This window comes from Aulonocara stuartgranti, assembly GCF_965226115.1.
Source record: "Aulonocara stuartgranti genome assembly, chromosome: 6".
In the NCBI taxonomy this organism is placed as follows: Eukaryota; Metazoa; Chordata; class Actinopteri; order Cichliformes; family Cichlidae; genus Aulonocara; species Aulonocara stuartgranti.
In genome coordinates this window covers 29,590,407-29,610,665 of record NC_138944.1, presented here as the reverse complement: position 1 = coordinate 29,610,665, position 20,259 = coordinate 29,590,407, and the positions used below count along the sequence as shown (strand labels likewise).

Here is a 20,259-nt window from a genome sequence, read left to right as displayed (position 1 = left end):
TTATTTCTTACATACACGACTTTCAGATATGGTTTATCTGATCTTTATAGTTTTTCTTCTTTTGAATTCAACTTTCACAAACTTTAAGGGGGGAAATGGTATCACCTTGTTGATACAAAAGTTCTATTTTATGCCTGTCAAAAATAGAACTTTGGAACTTTTGTACAATCAACTAAGAAAATGGGGAAAATATTATTTTTGTTACACATTGTATGTGTTTTTGTGAGTAACAACGTGCCTAGAGTTACAATTTAAAACTGATTCTTTGCAAAGTTGTCTATTTTGTGTAGAAACAAGACAGGTTCATCGTTTGAGTTAGCTGAATTCTTTATGCTCAAATGATTCAGATCAGTGTGAAGTGACTTGTGTCGAGACTGTGCAGTATGGATGGACTAATGTGTTCTATTTTATTCAAACTTCTGCCTCTATAGTATACTTAAAGGTAAATAGACCAGGGATTTATTACTCCACTTTCATGAAGCACTCACATACAGATAAAAAAAAAATGGCTTTAATGGATCTTTTAAAAATGAGTGACAGTTCCTCCTAATTTGCAAAACACTTATTCCTCAACCTGAGATCTGAAGACTTGACAAAATGCCTCCAGAACCAAAGCAGACAGAGGATTTATAGATGTTTTCTCAAGCTTCGTAGCACTTCCAGTGATAAGTAATTAGAGATTAAAATCAAATTTTGAATTGAGAAAGTTTAAACACAAATTACCTACAGAGGATCACACAGTAATTTAAAAACTCTTTATTTTTCTGCATACTTCCCCCTCAGAAATGTGAGCTAACATGCAGCCCAAGACCTTCACTCATGACTTACCAAAATACCGCATTCAAAAAATACTCTTTAAAGTGCCATTGCATGAGGAAACACAGACTGGGATAAAGTAACTTGTAAGCTGGTGCACTTTGGATATGATATAATGTCAAAAATAAAATAATGCAGACAGGCACTTTTGTCTTTTGAGGTATGCATAAAACAAATTAAACACACAGCTTCACAGACTGTTTTTTAAAGGCATGTGCTCGTTGTGCGCAGGCAGGGAAGGTGAAGGCGCTACACACAGTGCAGCGTCCGGGCCTTTGGCTTGGTATGGTCTACTGGTGAAGCACGCTGTCAGGTTTGGGGTATCCAAACAGCTCAAAGTCCAGCTCATACAGCTTGTACAACTGTCTCTGTGTTGAAATGGGAATCTGTGCAAACCAGTCTCTTTCCCAGCTGGCTGCAGTTTTGTTTTGAGCCCCTGAGGGGAACCGTATCAGATGATCCACCTTCAGAAGCTTCAACAGGTGCTCTGCATCTGTTTCCAGGGTTTCTAGCTTTCCGATAAAGTCATACTTCACCTGGCAGGGGTGGCACAGACGGTAGACCTGAAACACAGCAAAAGCAGGAGTATCATTTAAAAACTGCATTAGTTTGTGTGTGTTTGTGACTTTGTCTATCTGCCTCTAATAATTGACTGTTTGTGCACATATACTGGCATTCAAGAAAAAAGGAGACACACAACTCTACTCTTGTGTTTATTACTAAAATGGATTTGAATACACAGGCTTCCTCATTAATCCATCCAAAATACACAAAAAAATAAAGAAACGCTATTTAATCAGAGTCATGCATCAAGTCATGGAGGAGATTGCCTGCCTTCTGGAGTTACTCTCTGACAGTTGGACAGGGCCGTAGAAGGTCCTTAACCCATAAGTGGGAGTGTTATCTTCTGCTTTGTGCAAGGAGGAACAAGATGAGCACTGCCAGAGCCAGGCCACTGGTGTGAATGTACTCACTACCTGGCACCGTGGAGCCTGACTGCCGTTTGCCATAGAATACCAGAATTGTCAGGTCCACCACTGGCACCCTACCCTTTTCACAAATGAGAGCAGGTTCACCCTGAGCACATGTAACAGACGTGAAAGAGTCTGGGGAAGTCGTGGAGAACGTTATGCAGCCTGTAACATAGCTCAGCATGCCTGTGGTAAATGGTGGGTCAGTGATGGTTTGGAGAGGCATAGCATTGGAGGGATGCACAAACTTCTGTATGCTAGGCTAACAGCACGGTGACTGTCATTAGGTATCAGGATGAAATCCTTGGACCGACTGTCAGAGCCTACATTGGTGCAGTGGGTCCTGGAGTCCTCCTGGTGCACGATAATCCCCAGCCTCATATGACAAGAGTATGCTGGCAGTTCCTGGACGATTAAGGAACTGATACCATTGACTGACCCCCACGCTCACCTGACCTAAGTCCAACACCTCTGGGACATTATGTTTCACTCCACCCAGTGCTGCCAGTTGCACCTCAGACTGTCCAGGAGCTCAGCAATGCCCTGGTCCATGGACATCATCTCATTAGGAGAATGCCCCAACTTTGACAGGCATATATACAAGCACATGGGGGGCTAAATAACAACAACTCAAACAACATTATGAGTTGCTGAATTTTCATTTCCATCAACAATGTGACATCCTTTGGTTCCTAACATATTATGTAGTCCATAATAGTAGAGATGTCCAGCATGAATTTCTCCCCATTGAGATCTGATGTGTTTTCACAATGTTCCTTCACTTTATATTTATGTATTCCATCAGACATGCAGCACTTCACTGTGAGGTGCTTTGATAATACCAATTATGTAATATTTTATTTGATCTCTATTTCAAAACATAGCTCTCCAGCTAACTACTGTCCTTTCTTTTTAGCTATTGTCCCCTCATTCTGAATATCTCACCTGGGTTCATCTCATCTCTCTTTCTGAATATCTAATATGGCTGAGATATAACTGTGATGCAGGTATTGTGCTAAAAAACTCAAGGTAAAGCCTAGAAATCACCTATTATAGGGAAAGTGCTGCTTTATTGCCATTGTTATGCTGTTCCAGTGTGTAGTTTCCTTTACTGACAGCACAGTTTGTCCAAATACATTGCACCGTTGTGTTTGTACTAATGCACGTTGCATTAGTACAAACTGTATGGTCCATCTTTTGACAACTAAATTCATTCAAAGGATGTGAAGCAAGTCCACGTAAACCCTTAAATATGAAACATTCATACATGAAATGTTTAAAATCATCAAAACTCAGAAACTTGAAAGTGTTAAACTGATAAAATGTGAATAACGCTATGCTAATTCACCTGTTAATGACCAGGTAGTGAAACAATACTCAATATGTCAGATCATTTGCCATTTGTCTGCCAGCAGAAAGAAACACAAATATTTTAGAAATCTGCCAAAAACGAGTTTAAAACTAAGAAATTATTTTATTTGTAGTCAAATAACAAGCTGAATTCATTTTTATACTGTCGACCAGGACTTCTCTAAGAAGTCTGAAAGTAATCAAGCATAAAATTCGACCACTACCAGATTTTCCTGTTCAGGAATTCAAATAAATGATTTGGCATCTTAATCAAAAAATAATCATGTGTTTTACAGTTTTTTCTCCTCTGTTTTTTTTGGATGACACAATAATTATATTTTAGTATTAAAAATATCATTGGGTGGATTACCTATTATAAGAAGGTTTTTTAAGTAACTACCAGTACTGTTAATTTATGGAAGCTGTGGAATAAGCCTTACAGTGGGTGATGGTCTAATAAATGTGTTAAATACACCCCATGATTTTAATGAACGATCTTTCCTTAACCTGCACGTGTTAAAATGCATGCGTCTGTTTGTGTGAGGCAATCACCTGCCGCCAGTGTTCGTTGAAGATGCTCTCTTTCTCAGTCTCTGGATCTAGCAAGTATGTGATAAACTGCTGAAATGTTGGTTTGATTCCTGCCTTAAATGCCTCGGCCGCGGTCTCTGGCAAATCCCCAGACACATTGCCATAACGACGCAGCATAACTGAACCAAACTGCCTGTAGAAGTCCTGGTTGGGCCTTAAAACACACACAAATACGCACACTTCAGTGATTCATCAATGACATGGGCTACTGTTTAATGCAAAGTGAAGCACATTTCCTTGAACAGCAAACACACACCTTCCAAACTTGTTCCTGAAGGCAGAGATAAGACGCACAAAAGGGTCGCGTACAAACAGAAACTTGGTGTAATGCTGGAGCTTCAGTGCCATCAAGTGGCGGGACAGGGAACCATAACGGCGCCAAAATCTAGAAATACACATAAAAAGCACTGTTAAAGATCTTGTTCTGGGGTTACCTCCTTTTCAAGTTGTGATAGTTAGATATGACTTGGATACACAAACTCTGCATGTCTGAATTCTGTGATAATTTGTGGCTGAGTCACAAGATGAATGAAGAACAAAGCCAGATCACATCCAAAGGGGAAAGGGATAGGTCTTGTGTAACGACGCAGACAGGAAAACACATGTTCGACTTCAATGGGCTACAGAGCGGTCTGCCTGTGTTGCAGCACCAAGCTCCGCCTGTCCTTTCCGCTCGGCCTTCCAAGCGTCAACTCACACATTTTGTTTGCGAAACACATTTTTAAATAACTTAAAGTGAGAATATAATTACTTCCAGGTTTTGGGGAATCTTCCTTTTTATTAATGCTTGACATACTTTCAATTCAGTCCAGTTCACATTTCAGAAAGTTGTTTGGGAGACATTCATCTTGGAGTATATATTTTTCTTGGCTGTGCAGCCTTCCTGTTCCAGAACATTTTGCATGAGGACTTGGTTATTTAAAACTATGGTGGTCTTGATTTCCTTGTGTGGCTTAAGGAGACAATTTTATTTATGACTTATCGACATTTTTCCCAAGAAACTAAGCAGGCAGAGTGTTCTGAAGAGCTACAGTGATGTATTTATAGTAAGCATCACCTGTTTAGCATTTGCCGTTCCTCTTTCTGGTGCTCACTAATTAAAAAGTAAATGCCAATATCTCAATTATTCTCAAATCATTGACTCTTCCCTGGAGGTAGGATTAAGGCCGAGACCATTAGAGTGCAAAAATTATTAGAATGAGCAACTTAATTTCAGAGTAGGAAAAAAGTGGTACTGTTGAGGACACCAAGGTCATTCTGCTATTATAGCAATAAATCACAAGAAACAGGCTCAGATCAGCTCAGGAATGCTAATGAAATAGCTTTGTTTGTGCAGTGTGGATTCTGAAATATAATTCAGGAAGCAAGAATTAGAAAGAAAATATAATTTTAAATGTATAAATATGTAAATATGAGAGCGCAATTAGCAAAAGACTGAACAAGTATGTCTTGTAAGTTTGGAAGGGTAACCAGGAAAAGTGTTTTCTCACTAAAAAGAACCTGGCAGCACAGTTTAGGTTTGCAGCTGAACAAACCACAACCTGGACACTCTGCAGTCACTGGGCTGAATATGAAACTCGCTGTGTACCAAAGAATTATGGCGTCAAATACGAGGCCAGCTGTCTGACATTGGATCTGAAATCGGATCATGCGACAGGTCAATGATCCCACGCGCCGCAGTGAATCTATAACAGAATAGTTGAAAAAGAAAATAATCCAAGCATTGCAAAGGCTCAGTCAAAGCCCAGACTTCAACCTGACTGAAATGCTGTGACAGAACTTTAAGAGAGCTGTGCATAAAGTGGGATTTGTGAAAACAACAGCGGGGGCTGAGCCAAGATGAACCTAGAAAATAATTAAATAGTCCCAGATCCTCTAAAACCTGTTAGGATATTTATTACCGCTCTCATTCATGAATTGTGTAATTAAACAACGAAAAGTTCAGAACTTAAACATATATCCACAGCTTTTACAATAATATTGTAAGATATTTTTAAATGAGAACCACTATGAGGATTAACAGTCTGATTTTTCGCTCTTCAGACACAGGTGATCCGGTCAAAAGACTTAAACTTGGCTAGCTGTGGCATTTAACTTCAACATTAATGAGAAATAAGCCCAAATTACAGCAGCACAAAATGCTGGCAAATTTACAATTACAGCTTTAATACAGTAGATCACTTCATCTCAAACAGACAACAGTTTGCTTTGATGACAAACTCTTTCTGCTTTCCTTCAGCACGTCATTTACTCGCGTCTGCTTATCTCTGGACGGGGACCTCTGCGCGTGTACTCCGATCTGCAGCATACTTTTGAGATGCTATTGATAAATAAATGACTTGGCTCTGTAACATCTTTTACAGCATCACAACCCACAGGTTCTAACTTGTGAATGATACAATGAATGATGCTCAGATTAGGACTGAATGTTTTCCATGTGTGGTTGTCCGCCCCTCTCTATCAGCCCATCACTGCAAAGCCAGGAAACTGTGGGTGTGATTTCTTCTGCATGTAACTTTTCATCACAACTTGAAAGAAGAAATTCTGATGTCGATGATCAGGCGAGTGGCTGGCAGAGAGTATTTCTAGGACAGTTTTGAGTCTCCTAACGCTGTGAATCCAGTTAATTTCTCTTTTATTTAGTTAATGTAGTTTTCACTCTCTTTTTGGCTTGTTGGAAAGGGGGAGGGGAAACAATCCAGAGCATCGGCTTTTGTACCCTGGCTGTGCATAAATGAATTCCCGCGTACCTCAATGAACTTTAGCAACTCTGTAAAGAAGCCAAAGCTCATCCATATCAATGTTCGAGACTGATAAAGTCAAATAGAAAATAATTACTTCAAGTTATTCAAGTGAAACTGGTTTTACACCCAACTGAATCACGGTGTGCGGCCAGGTTTTCCCATGCAAATAAATAATGATACTGGGTTATAAGTTGTCTGTTGTTGTTCAGCTCAGATCCCATTTAATTAATTTTAGAGCCTGATAGTGACTAGATATATTTTATGTCCTGACTCCTGATAAGTAAAATCTTAGATTTGAAAGAAGTACTTTCTTTTTCTTTTTCACAAGTCCGATCACTACTAAATGAACATTTATCACATCAACAGTACTTGGATAGTTATTATAAAGCTGAAACTGATACGTATAATATTTTTTAGAGAAATGAGCTGGTGGTGGTATAAATGGCAAGCTAGGATGAAGCTAAAGCAATAAACCAATTTATAGTTTGGATTAGAATAGACCGAAATCACAATATTCGCTGTGCATGGTAAAAAAGGGCACAGAGCACAAAAAATAGATACAGAAATCATGATGTGAGATTTTACTCATCATTAAAAACCTGATAAACCAGTTTTCATTTCACCAAATTAAATATTTACAAAAGTAAAGAGTTATTATGACGGTGCAAACACATCACCAAAACTGATCTAATATTTGTCCGTGTTATAGGTTCAATATTTGTGTGTCATACTTGGCAAATGTTAGATGCAACGTGGAGTTGTGTACAAGGTCAGCAGGTACAGCCTCTGGGTCAGTGTAGGGTTTCCCTGAGGAGCTTGAGATCAGAGACTGAGACAGAACCACCATCACTCGCTTCCAGTTGGTGCACGCCACCTAAACAGAGATCAGCAGCAAGGCAGAGAAGAGGGAAGAAAAGGGAAACCATTTAGAAGACAACGGGGACCATAAAGGAGAAGAACAATAATGAAGCAGTGTGATTTAAACATCTGCTTCTCCTCTTGTTACTTTCCCCACACAGTGAACTGACTCGCCACCCATATACACCCCACACCACACATAATCACTCACTGAGGCAGCAGTACCTTGGGAACGTAGCAGTAGATAATCTGGTGTGTATCGTCCACTATCAGGTGATCCAGTTCCCTGTTGGGGATCTGTGAAAAAGGCCTTTCGGGGACTTCCACGTCTTCCTTCCCTGAACACACGTCGTCAATCCTCTTCTTTCGCGCCTCCTGTTCCCTATCATAAGCAGAGATCTCCATCTCTACATCCTCCTTTGTTTCCTCCTTCCTCTGTGCATGATTTTGCTTCCCCTTCCCTTCCTCCGTATGTTCCTGAGCCGCTTCCTTTGGGCTAAATGAAGCACTAGAAGCGGTGGTGGAAACAATGGAGGAAGAAGTCGTGTGGGCTCTGCTGGCGGGCGTAGTCTGAGGCGGGCTCATAGTCGTCGGGGCACAGCATCCGGACTGAAGCACCTCGTGTTTGGGGTCCTTCAGCGGGTAGAGACTAAAGCCCCCAACATCATCCCAGTAGACAATGATAAGCAGGATCATAAACAAAGATCCCATGATGAAAGCCACTCGGAGACCACGCCACGTTCCCATGTTTATAGTGCAGCAAGAGCCGTAATTGGTGAATAAAAGAGGAAGAGTTTATCTCAGCTCCATTGTGGCCGCCTTACGGAAGGACAGACTTCCTGTTTGAAAGATTCAACTTAAAAAAAAGAAAGAAAGAAAAAAAAAACACAGGAAACATTACTAAACCTCGGCTTCTCATTTATAGCCTTACTAGGCACATTTAGACTGTGGTTAAAATGTTCAAGTTTGTAAGAAATAAAAAAAAACTGAAGCAATGAAACCACCAGATTTAAAAAACTGAAATACCACACTTTTTTTTTTAAATCCATTAAAATCATTTTACACCTCTTCCATCCCATTTACACACACCAAAAAGTAAAACCATTAGTAGCAAAGAAGCACAGTAACAGTCATAACAGAGCAGATGTGGAGTGTGCGAAGACCCCACTAACGCAGATTTCAGAGAGACGTGCTGGAAATCACGTTAGGGTGGTTTCAAAAGTACTCCTCAGCTCTCAAATGCTTACAGAGCAGTGTTAAAAAAAGGAATGTGAAGCAGCACAGTGCTAAACGTGCCCCTGTGGTGGTTTTCCTGAGAAAAATATCGATTTTGACTGATTTGCAAAGCATGTATTGTGTATTTATCTGATTGTTTGACTTAAAATTCACTGTGGTGGTGAACAGATGAAGCTCGACCTTCACCCGATGACACTAAACTGGATAAGGGAAGAAAATGGCTGGGTGGATGTGCACAGTGGTGCACAGTACTCTATGGCATTTGTTTCCATTTTAAAGAGAACAGCTGCCAGAGTATCTTACTAACTTGATGCCGGGCTTTATGATAGGCCAGGCTGTGTTCCTGACCTGTGTCATGTCAACCAGAGGCCGTGAGAACCTCAGGCTGCACCCTGGGGCGCCCAGCTGTCACAGGGAGATGTGAACAAATGGTTATGCTGATGAAGCAGCTTCAAACCAGGGGCTGCTTAAGGGTTCACATCCCTGATTGTTTGTCCCATAAAAAACATCTGCTATAGTGGAAAAAAATTATGGTGCCTTTTAAAACCAGAAGAAAAAATTCAGACAGGGCAAGAAGCATCCTCCAGCGAAAGGTGTTTTTTTCCGCAGCGTTTTTCCTCTCATTGGTTTAAATTTAAACTCCGCGAAGACAAGACGAGCCTGTCTGGAAAATCAAACATCCACACAGTCTCTTCAGTCTTGCCACGCGCTACACACAAGCGCACGCGCGCGCAAAGGCACGCGCAGAGATCAACGGAAAAGATCCAAAACTTCAAATGTTCAGTGACAAGCTGCAGGCCCTTCGCCCTACTTCCCTTAGAATATCTTAACCATTTCTCACTGAAAGCAGCTTACTAGGCTTTATTATCTCTGTTAATATTTTCCTCGTTTAGCAGCAGACTCACCGTGACCTCCTCCCGGCCGTCGCACGGAAACAATCTCAGTTTACAGAGTAACCTACAATGCGCCCTTTCTGCGGCCGCACCGGCCAGTCCCTTCTCTCTCACGCAAACGGGACTCTTCCAGCTTCTCCTTCCCTGCAGCAGCCAACCACAGAAGGACTGCACCTCTTTCTCTCCACACTTTCATCCGCTCACACTCCGCTCATCATACCCAGGCTCTGAGGAGCAGGAAAGCCTCCTTTTGTTTCTTTTACGCCTCTCACTCAGGGAGCATCACGGCAGCAATTTAAGCCGGTCTGAACATTAATCTGTCTGTGAGGGGAAAAAAAAAACAAAAAAAAACGGCTCATGACCTAAATCCTTCATATCACCCTGCAGAGGATCTCCATTGTCAGTCCGCTTCTCTCGCTCTCTCTCCCCGTCTCTCTCGCTGTGTCCGGCTGCCCCGGTGATGAGACCAAGCGGGCGGGAGGTAGGGCGAGACAGAGCAGCAGCGACGACGGAATGAGCCCTATAATGAGGAAAGGCTCGCGAGATTTTGAAAATAGATTTTTGTTTTCAGAATCCAGCCACGCACTATTCCACGTGTTCCAACCCGCCCCCCCAACACACACATTTTTCTTTTCCCACACTGGTCTTGGGACTTCCAGGGAAAAACTAAAATAATTATAAATCTCTGTTGGTCCAGAGCCCGGGGAGAGCATAATCCATCTTTTTGTAGCTACAGTGTACTCTTATCCTCTAAGTGCTTCACATGCAGACAATAATAAAGTCAGTGTTTTGAAAAGAGAACAGATATAACGAAAATTACATTTCAAAAGCATAAAGATTTGGTGTTTTTTTTTATTCCGCTACAGTGCTTTAAATTAAGTATTTATATTTTATACATTATCTAGTTTTATTATGGGAAAAAATAAACCTATATAAATCTGCCTGGTCTGTATGTGAAAAGTAATTGCCATTCAGCAAACTCATACCCCCAATTTCAGTTTCACTAGCCACACCCGTGCCTGATAATTGCAAGGCATGTTGAATCAAGACATCCCACAAAACCTGTCTGACAAGGTAAAGTAGAGCTCAGAGAGCTCAAAAAGCAACACTTCATGTCACAATCTAAGGACGTAGCTGAGAAAAAAAGTTAATGGCAACAATGGGAGAGATTAAGGTAAAAACCACTGCTGGGGAAAAAAAGGGGGGGGGGGGCACAAAAGCTTTTGGGACTTTTGGGAAAATATTCTGTGGACTGACGAGACAAACACTGAAACTAACACAGCCTTTCATAAAAAGAACATCATTGCAACAGTTAAACAAGTTGGTGGTGGTGGTCTGGGGCTGGATTGCTGCTTCAGGACATGGAAAAGTAATTGACGGAAACATGAATTCTGCTCTCTACCAGAAAATCATGGAGAAGAATGTCTCATGCTTTGAAGCGGAAGCACCCTTGGGTTAGACAGGAGGACAATGATCCAACACACTACATCAAGCCTCCCGCTGAATGGCTCAGAAAAACAAAATGAAGGTTTTGGAGTGGTCTAGTCTGTACTCGAATCCAATTTTGGTGTTCTAGAATGACCATTAGCAGGCCGTTCATGCTGGAAAACCCTCCTATGTGGCTGTATTAAAACAGTTCTGTGGGCCTAAATTCCTCCACGGTGATGTGAAAGACTCATTGTCAGCTACTGCAAACACTTGATTGCAGTTCTTGCTGCCAAAGATGGCAAAACCAGTAATTAGGTTTAGATGGCAATTACTTCTCCACACAGGGCCAGGTAGCTTTGTATGACTTTTTTCTATAAAATTGTGATTTAAAAAGTGCATTTGGTATTTACTCCATTTTTATTTGCCTAAAATAAAAATGTATTTATTAATCTGCAATTGCTTCTTGGAGACTTGGTTTTAGGATTAAAGTTTAAACAAGCCTAGGCTAAAGGTTCAGACTGGGCACTTGGTTGTGTAAACTAAAATTAGTAATGAGATGTTTTGGAATACATTAAAGTCAGTGAGTGTCATCTGGTTAACAGAGAACAACTTTGAGCTAAAATGTAACAAGCGTTGATTGAAAGGACCTCAGATTTGACATTGCTGATAATAAGGTCCCAAGTCTGCAGTGGATCAGATGAGCAGCTGCTGAGAGACAGAAATGTCATATAACACAGTCTTAACCATTCATAAAATAAGAAGAACTATGAGACAGGAAGTCGACATTCTATCTTATAATTTAACATTTTTTAATTTCAGGAAACCATATTTGGGACTTAGTATCAAAATTTTTATTCAGTATGTCATCAAATTTGACTTCTATTTGAAGACACAGTAGCTTATACTTTCTTTGTTGTTTGAATAAAAAGCCAACTTTCATATGTTAAACTATGATTTTTTTTTCTCAGTAAGTCTGAATTTGAACTTGTTTTATAATCTGGTAATTTCTGTACAGTCAAAAAGTTTCAATTTTTTTTTAAAAAAACTTGATTTTTCTCAGTAAAATTTATCTCTTTTTTTTTGGGTTTAAACAGGACCTCCTTCATAATAAAGCGCACATTGTCTGCAAATTTTATTTATTCATGTATTTTTTATTCAGTTATTTGAAAGAGTGCAAAATTTCACCCACAATTATCCAGTTAAAACATGCACACTTTAAGCGTTTAATTTGCAGATACAAAACTGATTTATGACTGTGGTTAAGCCACATTTCTTCAGGTGGTTTGTGGAACATTTAGTGACATGGCGAACTGGTAGATAACGTCTTTGATAATAAGAGTATTTCACAGTGAAAAGCACCACAGTGAAAGTGTTTAAAAGTATGCGCAGATATTTGGGAGGTTAATGAGATCCGTGCAGCATAGAGTCTATATTGTGGCTGAACAGTGGCCTCCCGCTCCCATTGGGAATTAGCCATGCAAGACTAATGAACCCAAATGGTGCTAGGACGTCAGCTGTATGTTGAGGTCTGAAAGGGTTTTTCACAATAACAATGACGCAAGTGTTGATGAGAAAACAAAACTACTGTATTTAAGGCCTTCCTATCGAGCACATTTAGACTATTTAATGTTTTATTGTAGAAATTATGGCCCACTTTGTTTTATTTTTTGCAAGCAAATCATATGGCCTTGGGGTGAAGGTATGGATGACTTTCAAATCTGTGGAAAAAGCCAAGGCTAGAATTTCACCTTAATGACAGACCAGGTATCTACAGGAACAGACAGAGAGGAAAACCCATGATTTTGGTTGATGCAAATACTTCAAGGCCACAAAACTCAAACAGCAGATACAAAAGAGCAAGTGACCTTAGCTTACAAATATTTTAAGTACAGCGAAATGTGGGAATATTAAAATCATTTGAGCAGAAATGGGCACAATTTCACTGCAATTTATGGCTTTCAAAGGCAAATTCAGTGGCAGCTAGATGACGTCTGAGTTTAGGCTCAAACACAGCCCTGCATTTAGCTGCCACGCTTGAGGCTGAAGTCATCTGTTTATGAGATAGATCTTTTTCCCCCTACAAACAACAAAGATTTGCAGTCGTTTTATATTCTTAACTGCAGTGAGCTAAAAACAAAACAAAACACAGTAAACACTCACCTGATTGGATGTAAACAAACTCATGTCTAATGGAGAAAAGGTACATGTGACTGTGATGCTGTTAATACTGAAGAGATGTGAGCAAACCTGTTGATGCTGATTGGTACTTTTGTCTTGACACTTTTCTACATCTGTAGCTGTCACATTTGGCCCAGTTGAAGGAACTTGTTTCAGCTGAGAACCAGCACTGTCCATGATCAGGATCGGTGTTTTCCTTGCAGTGGATTTCACATGCACACCCAAACATCATTTATTTTAGAAAAGACTCCGTGGAGGTGCATTAACAGTTTAAATGACCAATGCAGCAGGTTTGGACGTCAATTAGACATCTCACTAGTACAAAACCTGCACTGGTGTGAAATTAGCATGTGTAATTGTGTGGACTATTCACAGTTAGTGGGCGATTATGCCCTGTTCTGCCTTAATTACTCAGGAAACACAATCTAAACCACAGTACTTCTGCTGTACATGTGTCTCCTGGAGGGTGCTGCATGTGAGTAAGAACAGCTTTTATATCCTGATGTGATTTGATGACAAGCTGGCCTATACCCCGCCCCCTCCCCTCAGGAATTATAAGGTGAAACAGCAAAGAATCAGATACAGAAATATAATAAACAATTACAATTTTAATCTTAGCATCTTTACCAATAATCCAGATTATCAATAATCCACATGCCCTAATTAGTATGATCAGGGTACGCAGTAATATTTTATTAGACATCAGTGAACGACAACGGCCATGTACATCTTTGAATTATTTTATCAAGCCCGCAGCAGTTTTAGCATATTTACTGTGTAAACACTGCTCCAGACTCATGCAGGTTAATTTTCTGATATCACATGCAATCATGTGACCAATCCATATTTGAATGGACTCACTCTAATAATAACCAAACCGTGAGACAGAGTCAGGTGGTATTCTGTTTGTTTATTTAAAGGTTTTCCCACTGCGCGCCCCCTCCCTGTGTGAAAGCCTAGTCTGAAAGGAGGAGGATACAGGCCACTATAGCGCCACATCAGCACATTTATTAACAAGGCTACTTGTTTATTCACAACACCTCCACCCCTGAATGGTATGGCACTCTGTGCTGCCCTGTAACAACAGACTAGCATGGTGAGGCTAGTTCAAAATAAATCCCCAGGGGGGGTTGAGGAAGGTCCAAAACAGGATGGAGTTTGAGATTAGACACTGAGACTCCAACTAATGAACAGAGTAGGAGGCAGTTTTGCTGAATATCAAAGTCCACAGAGGAAAAAAAAAATGGGGAAGATGATGCTGAGAGACAAAGAGAAATTAGGCAATACAAAGTATTCTCTTTTGTCTCTCGATGAAGCTGCTGATCCGTAAGGCGCACTTTGATGATGAGTTGAACGTTGCGGCCTGAGATGAAGCCCCAAGATTCACAGCGTGGTCGTCGTCCTTCTCCAATCAATGACGTAGCTCCTCTCTCCTCCTTCCACACAAAAACGGATGGACTGAAGGGGAAGACAAGAGCGGAAATGCAGAGTGAGACTGTGAGCAAAAGGGGGGGTGATGAAGATGCTGCTGACTGTATGAGCATGCGGGAATGGCATTAATTTTTCTGTTCGCCACTTCAGATTAAAACTGAAGACAACATGCATCCCCTAATTTATATGCAGCCGCATTATGTGGACTAATGTAAAGTTTTATAGCCGGATGTTTAAAATATGAACACATCTCCACAGTGAAATCAAAGGGTGCAAGACAAATAGCTGACAAGACTCCACAACAACCTGTGCAGTGTGTTACCTGCGTAGGGGACTACAGATCTCCAATGGGAATGATTTCTTCGTTGATAAAAAACTCAATGGTCTCTTCCTCCCAGTCGTCCACATTGCTGTCCAGCTCATCTGTGCCCACTCCTACATGACACAAAAATTTCAGCACTCTTAAGAAAAAGCCTCAAAGGCAAGTTAACAGTGAGTGAGATAACAGTGAGAGGTCCCACCTCCTCTGAGCTCGAGGCGAATGCTCTTCTGTTCTTGATAAATCTTCAGCGCCTCCTCCCTGTACCGTCGGTAGTCTTCCATCATTGCCCTCCGCTTGTCCACCAGATCCTACTCACACAGAGCAGAGTTCAGCATCATAACCCACAAAGCTTACATTTCAGTGTGAACACACAGCTTGTATTACCATGAAAGCATGTAAAGTGTTAGCAGCCTCAGTGAATTATACTATAGAGTCAATATAAAAGTTAGCAAAACGCTTTAAATTTCTTTAAAGAGATACAGGAGATGATTAACTTGCAAATTAACAGGACAATAAAAAGGGGCCTATCCAATGCTGATGGAAGAGGTGGGGGACAGCACATGAAAAATTGGGAAAAGCATTTCCAACAAACTCTCCCAAAGATAAGTTAAAATATAAATATAAACAGGTCAAACCTTAGAAGCCTTGGACTGGCTCAGACGATCCTTCTGCTCAAAGATCTTTGAGTATTTCTTCAGATCCTTTTTGATCATCTGCAAGAGAACAGATGAGTGTATATGACAGCATGTTAACGTGACAGATGGCTTCACAAACGCATCATCGCAGTACATGGTGGACACATGTATAATGTGGTGTAGCTGGGAGCCTCAGATTAGAGCTAGAATCAGGAGCCACGGTGCAGCTCTCATACGAGGTGTCAGAAAAATTATGTTTGTCATCACTGGCTCCACACACTCAACAACACACACACACAGTATAGAGAAGAAACTGTACCTTTATCTGTTCTGTGCTGAGCAGGGTTGGAGGTCTTGGTCTCCAGAGCAGCTGACAGAACCGATCCTTGTTGTTCTTCTGGAGGAGCCGGCCCTGGAACGTCCACAGCCAGTACGCATTGTCCACCTAGCACGCACGTAAAGGTGGAGAAAAACGAAGTGAATGGATGACAGAAAAAGACCAGACTGCATTTCCTCTCATCTGCAAAGGACTGGCGAGGCCTGTGGAGTGCTACGCACCTTGTGGCTCCACCACGAGACGGAGGTGACGACGTAGCGACCCGTTGGATCCCACTCCACGTCAGAGGCCATGTAATGCTCTGCTATGTTCATCATGGTGCAGTCTGACGTGTCTACAAAGGCGAGAGCTCCGTTCATACTGCAAAGGAGAGGCAAAGCGGTTACATCCATGTACAAAGACACTCATCTCTACAGATACCAATGAAACAAGCCTCAGATTAGCGTTAGAATCAGGAGCTTAGCTCTCATACGAGGTGTCAGAAAAAATGTTTAGTTTGTCATCAGTGGCTTCTTATATTCATCTCACACACACACACACACACACACTCTCCGATAAAACCTACCTCCTGAGCCCAGCCAGCACCATAAACTGTCCCTGGGGGCTCCAGAAGATACTGTTGGCCTGCTGCTTGTCAAACATCTCTGTGAAAGGAAAAGTGTCACATTCAGTTTAGTGGACACATTAGAAGCAACAACGCTCTGCTATAACATTGCATGCCTGTCCTTCTACTCACTTATGAGCTCAATCTTGCCGTTGTTTTTGACATGATAGAAGGAGGCGTTGATTCTTGGCGACTCGCCGTGGAGGACAGCAAACTTACTGCCATTGGGCTCCCATGCAAACGCTATGATGCTTTCTATAAGGAAAACAACACGAAGGGAAACAGATTAACTTCCTTTCTGTGGAAATTAGAATTACTTGCAGCTCATTTCTGTGTTTGTACAAATACATGCCTTACCCTTCATCTCCACCACATCGACAGGAACCTGCTTCTCTCTCATGCGGAAGATTTCAAAGTTGGTAACGACACCCTGAGAAGGCAAAAAAAGTCAACTTATTATTTCTTGTTTTTTTTAAAAGAAATCTGTGACATATAAGCGGTTTGTCCTCTTTCTATGAGTACCTGTGTTCCTTTGGGAGTCCTGTCAACTTTCACACACAGATAATCCCCGTTTCTCTGCCAGTGCAGTTTACAGTCGACGACATTGAAGAGATTGCGAACGCGGATCTCCTGACGGGAGGGCATCTGCATCAGAGTCACCCTGGCTGGGATGTCTTTGTCCTCGGGTACCCAGAACGCTATGATGTTGTCACCAGGAGACCACGAGAAGTCCCTGAAGATGCACAAACATTAATACCTCTATACAAAATGCCGTTGCTTTTTAAAGCATGAGAGTATGAAGGACTCTTACTTTATCCCAGTAATCTTGAGACTCTTCTTGTCCAGTAAGCCCATAGACTACAAGAAGAAAACAAAACATAAACCTTTAATATCATTTGCACATTTCATTTAAACACATCTAGACTGTTTTCAGGCCTACTTACCGGAGTTTCATAGATGCTCAGTGTGTCTGGTGTCATCCTTGCAAAGAACTTCCCATCATGACTCCATCTGACAACAAACATGTAAAATTAGAAGACGCATCCAAACTCTGCAAGGACTCTGCAAATTTGACTTAAATTAGATTTAAAAGAGAGAAAGCATAATACTGACTTAAAAATAGGCCAATGTGCAGAACTCTCGCAGTGGAAGCCTCTCTTCTTCTGTCCGGTCAGAATGTCCCAGATGATGATGGCCTGTGGGTCCTCCTTGGTGTCCATCAGTGGACTGAAGGTCACCACATACCTGGAAGCCAACACAACCACACATTAAAATCAGACAGTGGCTCACAGGCCAACTCGGCACCTCTTTAGAGTGCTTTATCTGCACATTAATCATCCTTTGCTGTCCCCAGGTCATGGTGCAACAACCCACAGGATTTAGGTGACGTTGCCTTATTTACAGGAAATAAATAAATACTAGAACAGGATACTCTGTGCACTATAATGTGCTTTTTTGGATTTTAAAAAAAAAATCGACTTTTTATTACCTTTCACATGGTGAGAAGTCAATGAGGGACACACCCTGATGACTGAACCTCTGAATCTGTTTGAACTTCTCGCCGCCCCACAGTGCGATTCCCCGCTGGTGGAACGTAGCCAGGTAGGTACCTTTAGGAGACCATCGGACGTACGTCTCTGTCCAGCGCTGCATCAAAGCAGGAAAAACATCAGAACTCTCCAAACCAGTGACTACTGACCAATCATGTTCGATACAAGCCCTGCATTTCCCACCAACTCTGTGTGAGTAATTAAAAACTCACTGCTCTCTCTTCAACTGTGATTGGCTCTTTAGCGTCGTTGGAGAAAATGGCAGTCCTCTCTCCAGCTTCATAGATCACACTGTACTGGTCACGGCAATCTGGGTCCTCGATCCAATGGCGCATATTCCCCTGAAAACACAGACAAAGTAATTGTCGCTTGCAGGATTTCAGGATAGAGACTGTCCTGTTGATTTATAAAGGTCAACTTAATAATGAAAGTGCTGACATGAAGCTATTTTTGTCAAACAAATTCTAAGTCTTATGACTGAAAAGTTAAGGTAACACTTACAAAGTCTTTGAAAGGCTGCTTTGCTGGAGCTTCCCATTCATCACTGATGTTCATGTATCTAAAAAACAAAACAAAAACAAAGGGGCGATTATTTACTTGTATTCCAAGTCTGGCAAGCAATACCTGGACAATGCATTTACTGGGTGGTACTCCATACTCACTTGTCAAAGTCAGTGAAGAGGTTGACCCTAAACGTGTGTTGCTTGTCGAGTTTGTATCCATCTGCGTTCTTGACTGCTTCGAGGGCTTGAGTAGGAGAAGCATACTCCAGGAAGATGTAACTGTAACGAGGAGAAAAAAACAATTACTAAAAAATAAAACATAAACTCTCTGCTTCAAATCCAGAAATCCACCTTGAATCAAAACAGATGCACAAAAGAAAACATCTGTGGTCTTACCCTTTGGTCATGCCATCTGCATCTGGGTAAAACTCGGTCGTGATCTTGCCAAACTTGGAGAAGATCTTGTGTATGACGTTCTTGAGCTTTTCCAAACGCTCCGGGCCCACCTGAGGGACGTTGTCCACCACCACCACCGAGTCTATGCCGTCTGCCTCCTGGGGTTTTTCCCTCAGGATGTCATCAAGAAGCTCTGAAAAGTGAAGGAGGAGGGTCAGGGGTGATGAACAAGCTCATCGGACTGTGTGGGGTTGGGGTTCTTATCTCATTTTAATGACGACCTTCTTTTCATATACAAAAACCAATCTAAACTTTATAGCCACCACTTCAGTTACTGGTAGGGAAGACTGCATCGTTGAAAAAGACATAATTCTTTTGTTTAAATTTCCATTAGAGATGTGTAGGTTTACGCTTCATGATTTATAAGTAGACAACATATAATCACATCATAATAAAGCTGATTCAATAGTACATCTCCTTTACACTCACTGCTTAATATACATCATTTTGATGAGGATAAAGAACCGCTATGCTGGCGTGTTTAGCTTCACAGAAGCTATTTCATTTGAGTCTCTGTTTAACTTAAGCTTGCATATTAATATTAAATGGTACTAATTTTGTTGTAAATTTACCCCCAAAGTTTCTATATACATAAATAATTATATTGTGACTACTACAGACAAAACACGTGTATCTGATGAGTCATTTTACCACAACTGCAAAACTTGCACAATTGAAAAGCTCTACTGAGCAAACGCCCCTCAGACCTGGGTTAGGATTACCACTGAGCTACAACCAGCTGCCCCATTCAAACTACTTTATATAGGCAAACAGCACAGAGAAAATAATGCGCCTTAACGGCTTTACTAGCTAAAATCATGTTTCGGTTTTTCAGATCGCATCGCACAGGCCCCAGTGTGGGGTCTGGGTGAGGCTGTAACGGGCGTTAAGTACACTGTGATAACGTTATGTTGGAGTTTTTTTTTGGAGAAAAAGGGTGGTGTCGCTGTTGTATTCCTGGTAATTACGCTTATGCATCCAGCTCATGTTCATTGTTAACTATTCACTATTACTACGTGCCGGTGAGCAGAGAGGCAAGCTAGCTAGCTTTGTAGCATCTAAAACATCCCCACCATTGAGCTCTTAGCTAACTGCTAACAGCAGGCCGGAAAGCCGGCGTTTTTTCTGTGACTGCTTACCGTCGTCGTCGACATCGTCCACGTAGTCCTCCGGGTCGCTGAAGGAAGGCTCCTCCTCTTCATACTCGGGGTCGTCCACCATATCCACCGTTTCTTTCATTTAACAGAACTACGACACGGACTTTTGTCTACAGCGGAGCAAAAATCCCGAAAACGAAAAGGCTGGCGGTTCTCAGCCGGTGTAGCACCATGTGCGGATCCGTGAAAATGGACGACG

The 20,259-nt window shown here is 41.4% G+C and overlaps 2 protein-coding genes across 2 annotated transcripts; both read right to left on the bottom strand.

The window, feature by feature from the left end:
* Positions 1-495: 495 nt before the first annotated feature.
* Positions 496-10,019, bottom strand: LOC309707680 (carbohydrate sulfotransferase 12-like). The gene is made up of 6 exons (XM_082535154.1): positions 9,472-10,019; positions 7,556-8,186; positions 7,204-7,346; positions 3,985-4,113; positions 3,690-3,882; positions 496-1,379 (listed from the first exon to the last, which is right to left on the bottom strand). Exons 2-6 carry the CDS (start codon positions 8,075-8,077, stop codon positions 1,107-1,109), a joined length of 1,260 nt encoding a protein of 419 aa, XP_082391280.1. The 5' UTR covers positions 8,078-8,186; positions 9,472-10,019; the 3' UTR covers positions 496-1,106.
* Positions 10,020-13,955: 3,936 nt separating this feature from the next.
* eif3ba (eukaryotic translation initiation factor 3, subunit Ba) lies at positions 13,956-20,253 on the bottom strand. The gene is made up of 19 exons (XM_082537653.1): positions 20,043-20,253; positions 18,844-19,036; positions 18,607-18,726; positions 18,446-18,503; positions 18,157-18,285; positions 17,884-18,041; positions 17,508-17,639; positions 17,339-17,405; positions 17,206-17,252; positions 16,917-17,127; positions 16,752-16,824; positions 16,527-16,649; positions 16,356-16,434; positions 16,012-16,150; positions 15,773-15,898; positions 15,454-15,531; positions 15,018-15,126; positions 14,819-14,931; positions 13,956-14,523 (listed from the first exon to the last, which is right to left on the bottom strand). Exons 1-18 carry the CDS (start codon positions 20,140-20,142, stop codon positions 14,831-14,833), a joined length of 2,043 nt encoding a protein of 680 aa, XP_082393779.1. The 5' UTR covers positions 20,143-20,253; the 3' UTR covers positions 13,956-14,523; positions 14,819-14,830.
* Between the last annotated feature and the right edge of the window lie 6 nt (positions 20,254-20,259).

Excerpts from the sequence above, each read along its gene's own strand:
- LOC309707680 (XM_082535154.1), bottom strand. The coding sequence starts at position 8,077 with ATGGGAACGTGGCGTGGTCTCCGAGTGGCTTTCATCATGGGATCTTTG. Across the intron at positions 4,114-7,203 it reads TTGCATCTAACATTTGCCAA|ATTTTGGCGCCGTTATGGTT; the intron begins GTATGACACACA and ends GTGTATTTCTAG. Across the intron at positions 1,380-3,689 it reads TCAACGAACACTGGCGGCAG|GTCTACCGTCTGTGCCACCC; the intron begins GTGATTGCCTCA and ends GCTGTGTTTCAG.
- eif3ba (XM_082537653.1), bottom strand. The coding sequence starts at position 20,142 with ATGAAAGAAACGGTGGATATGGTGGACGACCCCGAGTATGAAGAGGAG. Across the intron at positions 18,042-18,156 it reads TCACAGTTGAAGAGAGAGCA|CGCTGGACAGAGACGTACGT; the intron begins GTGAGTTTTTAA and ends GCTTTGATGCAG. Across the intron at positions 16,151-16,355 it reads GTGCTGGCTGGGCTCAGGAG|TATGAACGGAGCTCTCGCCT; the intron begins GTAGGTTTTATC and ends TCTCCTTTGCAG.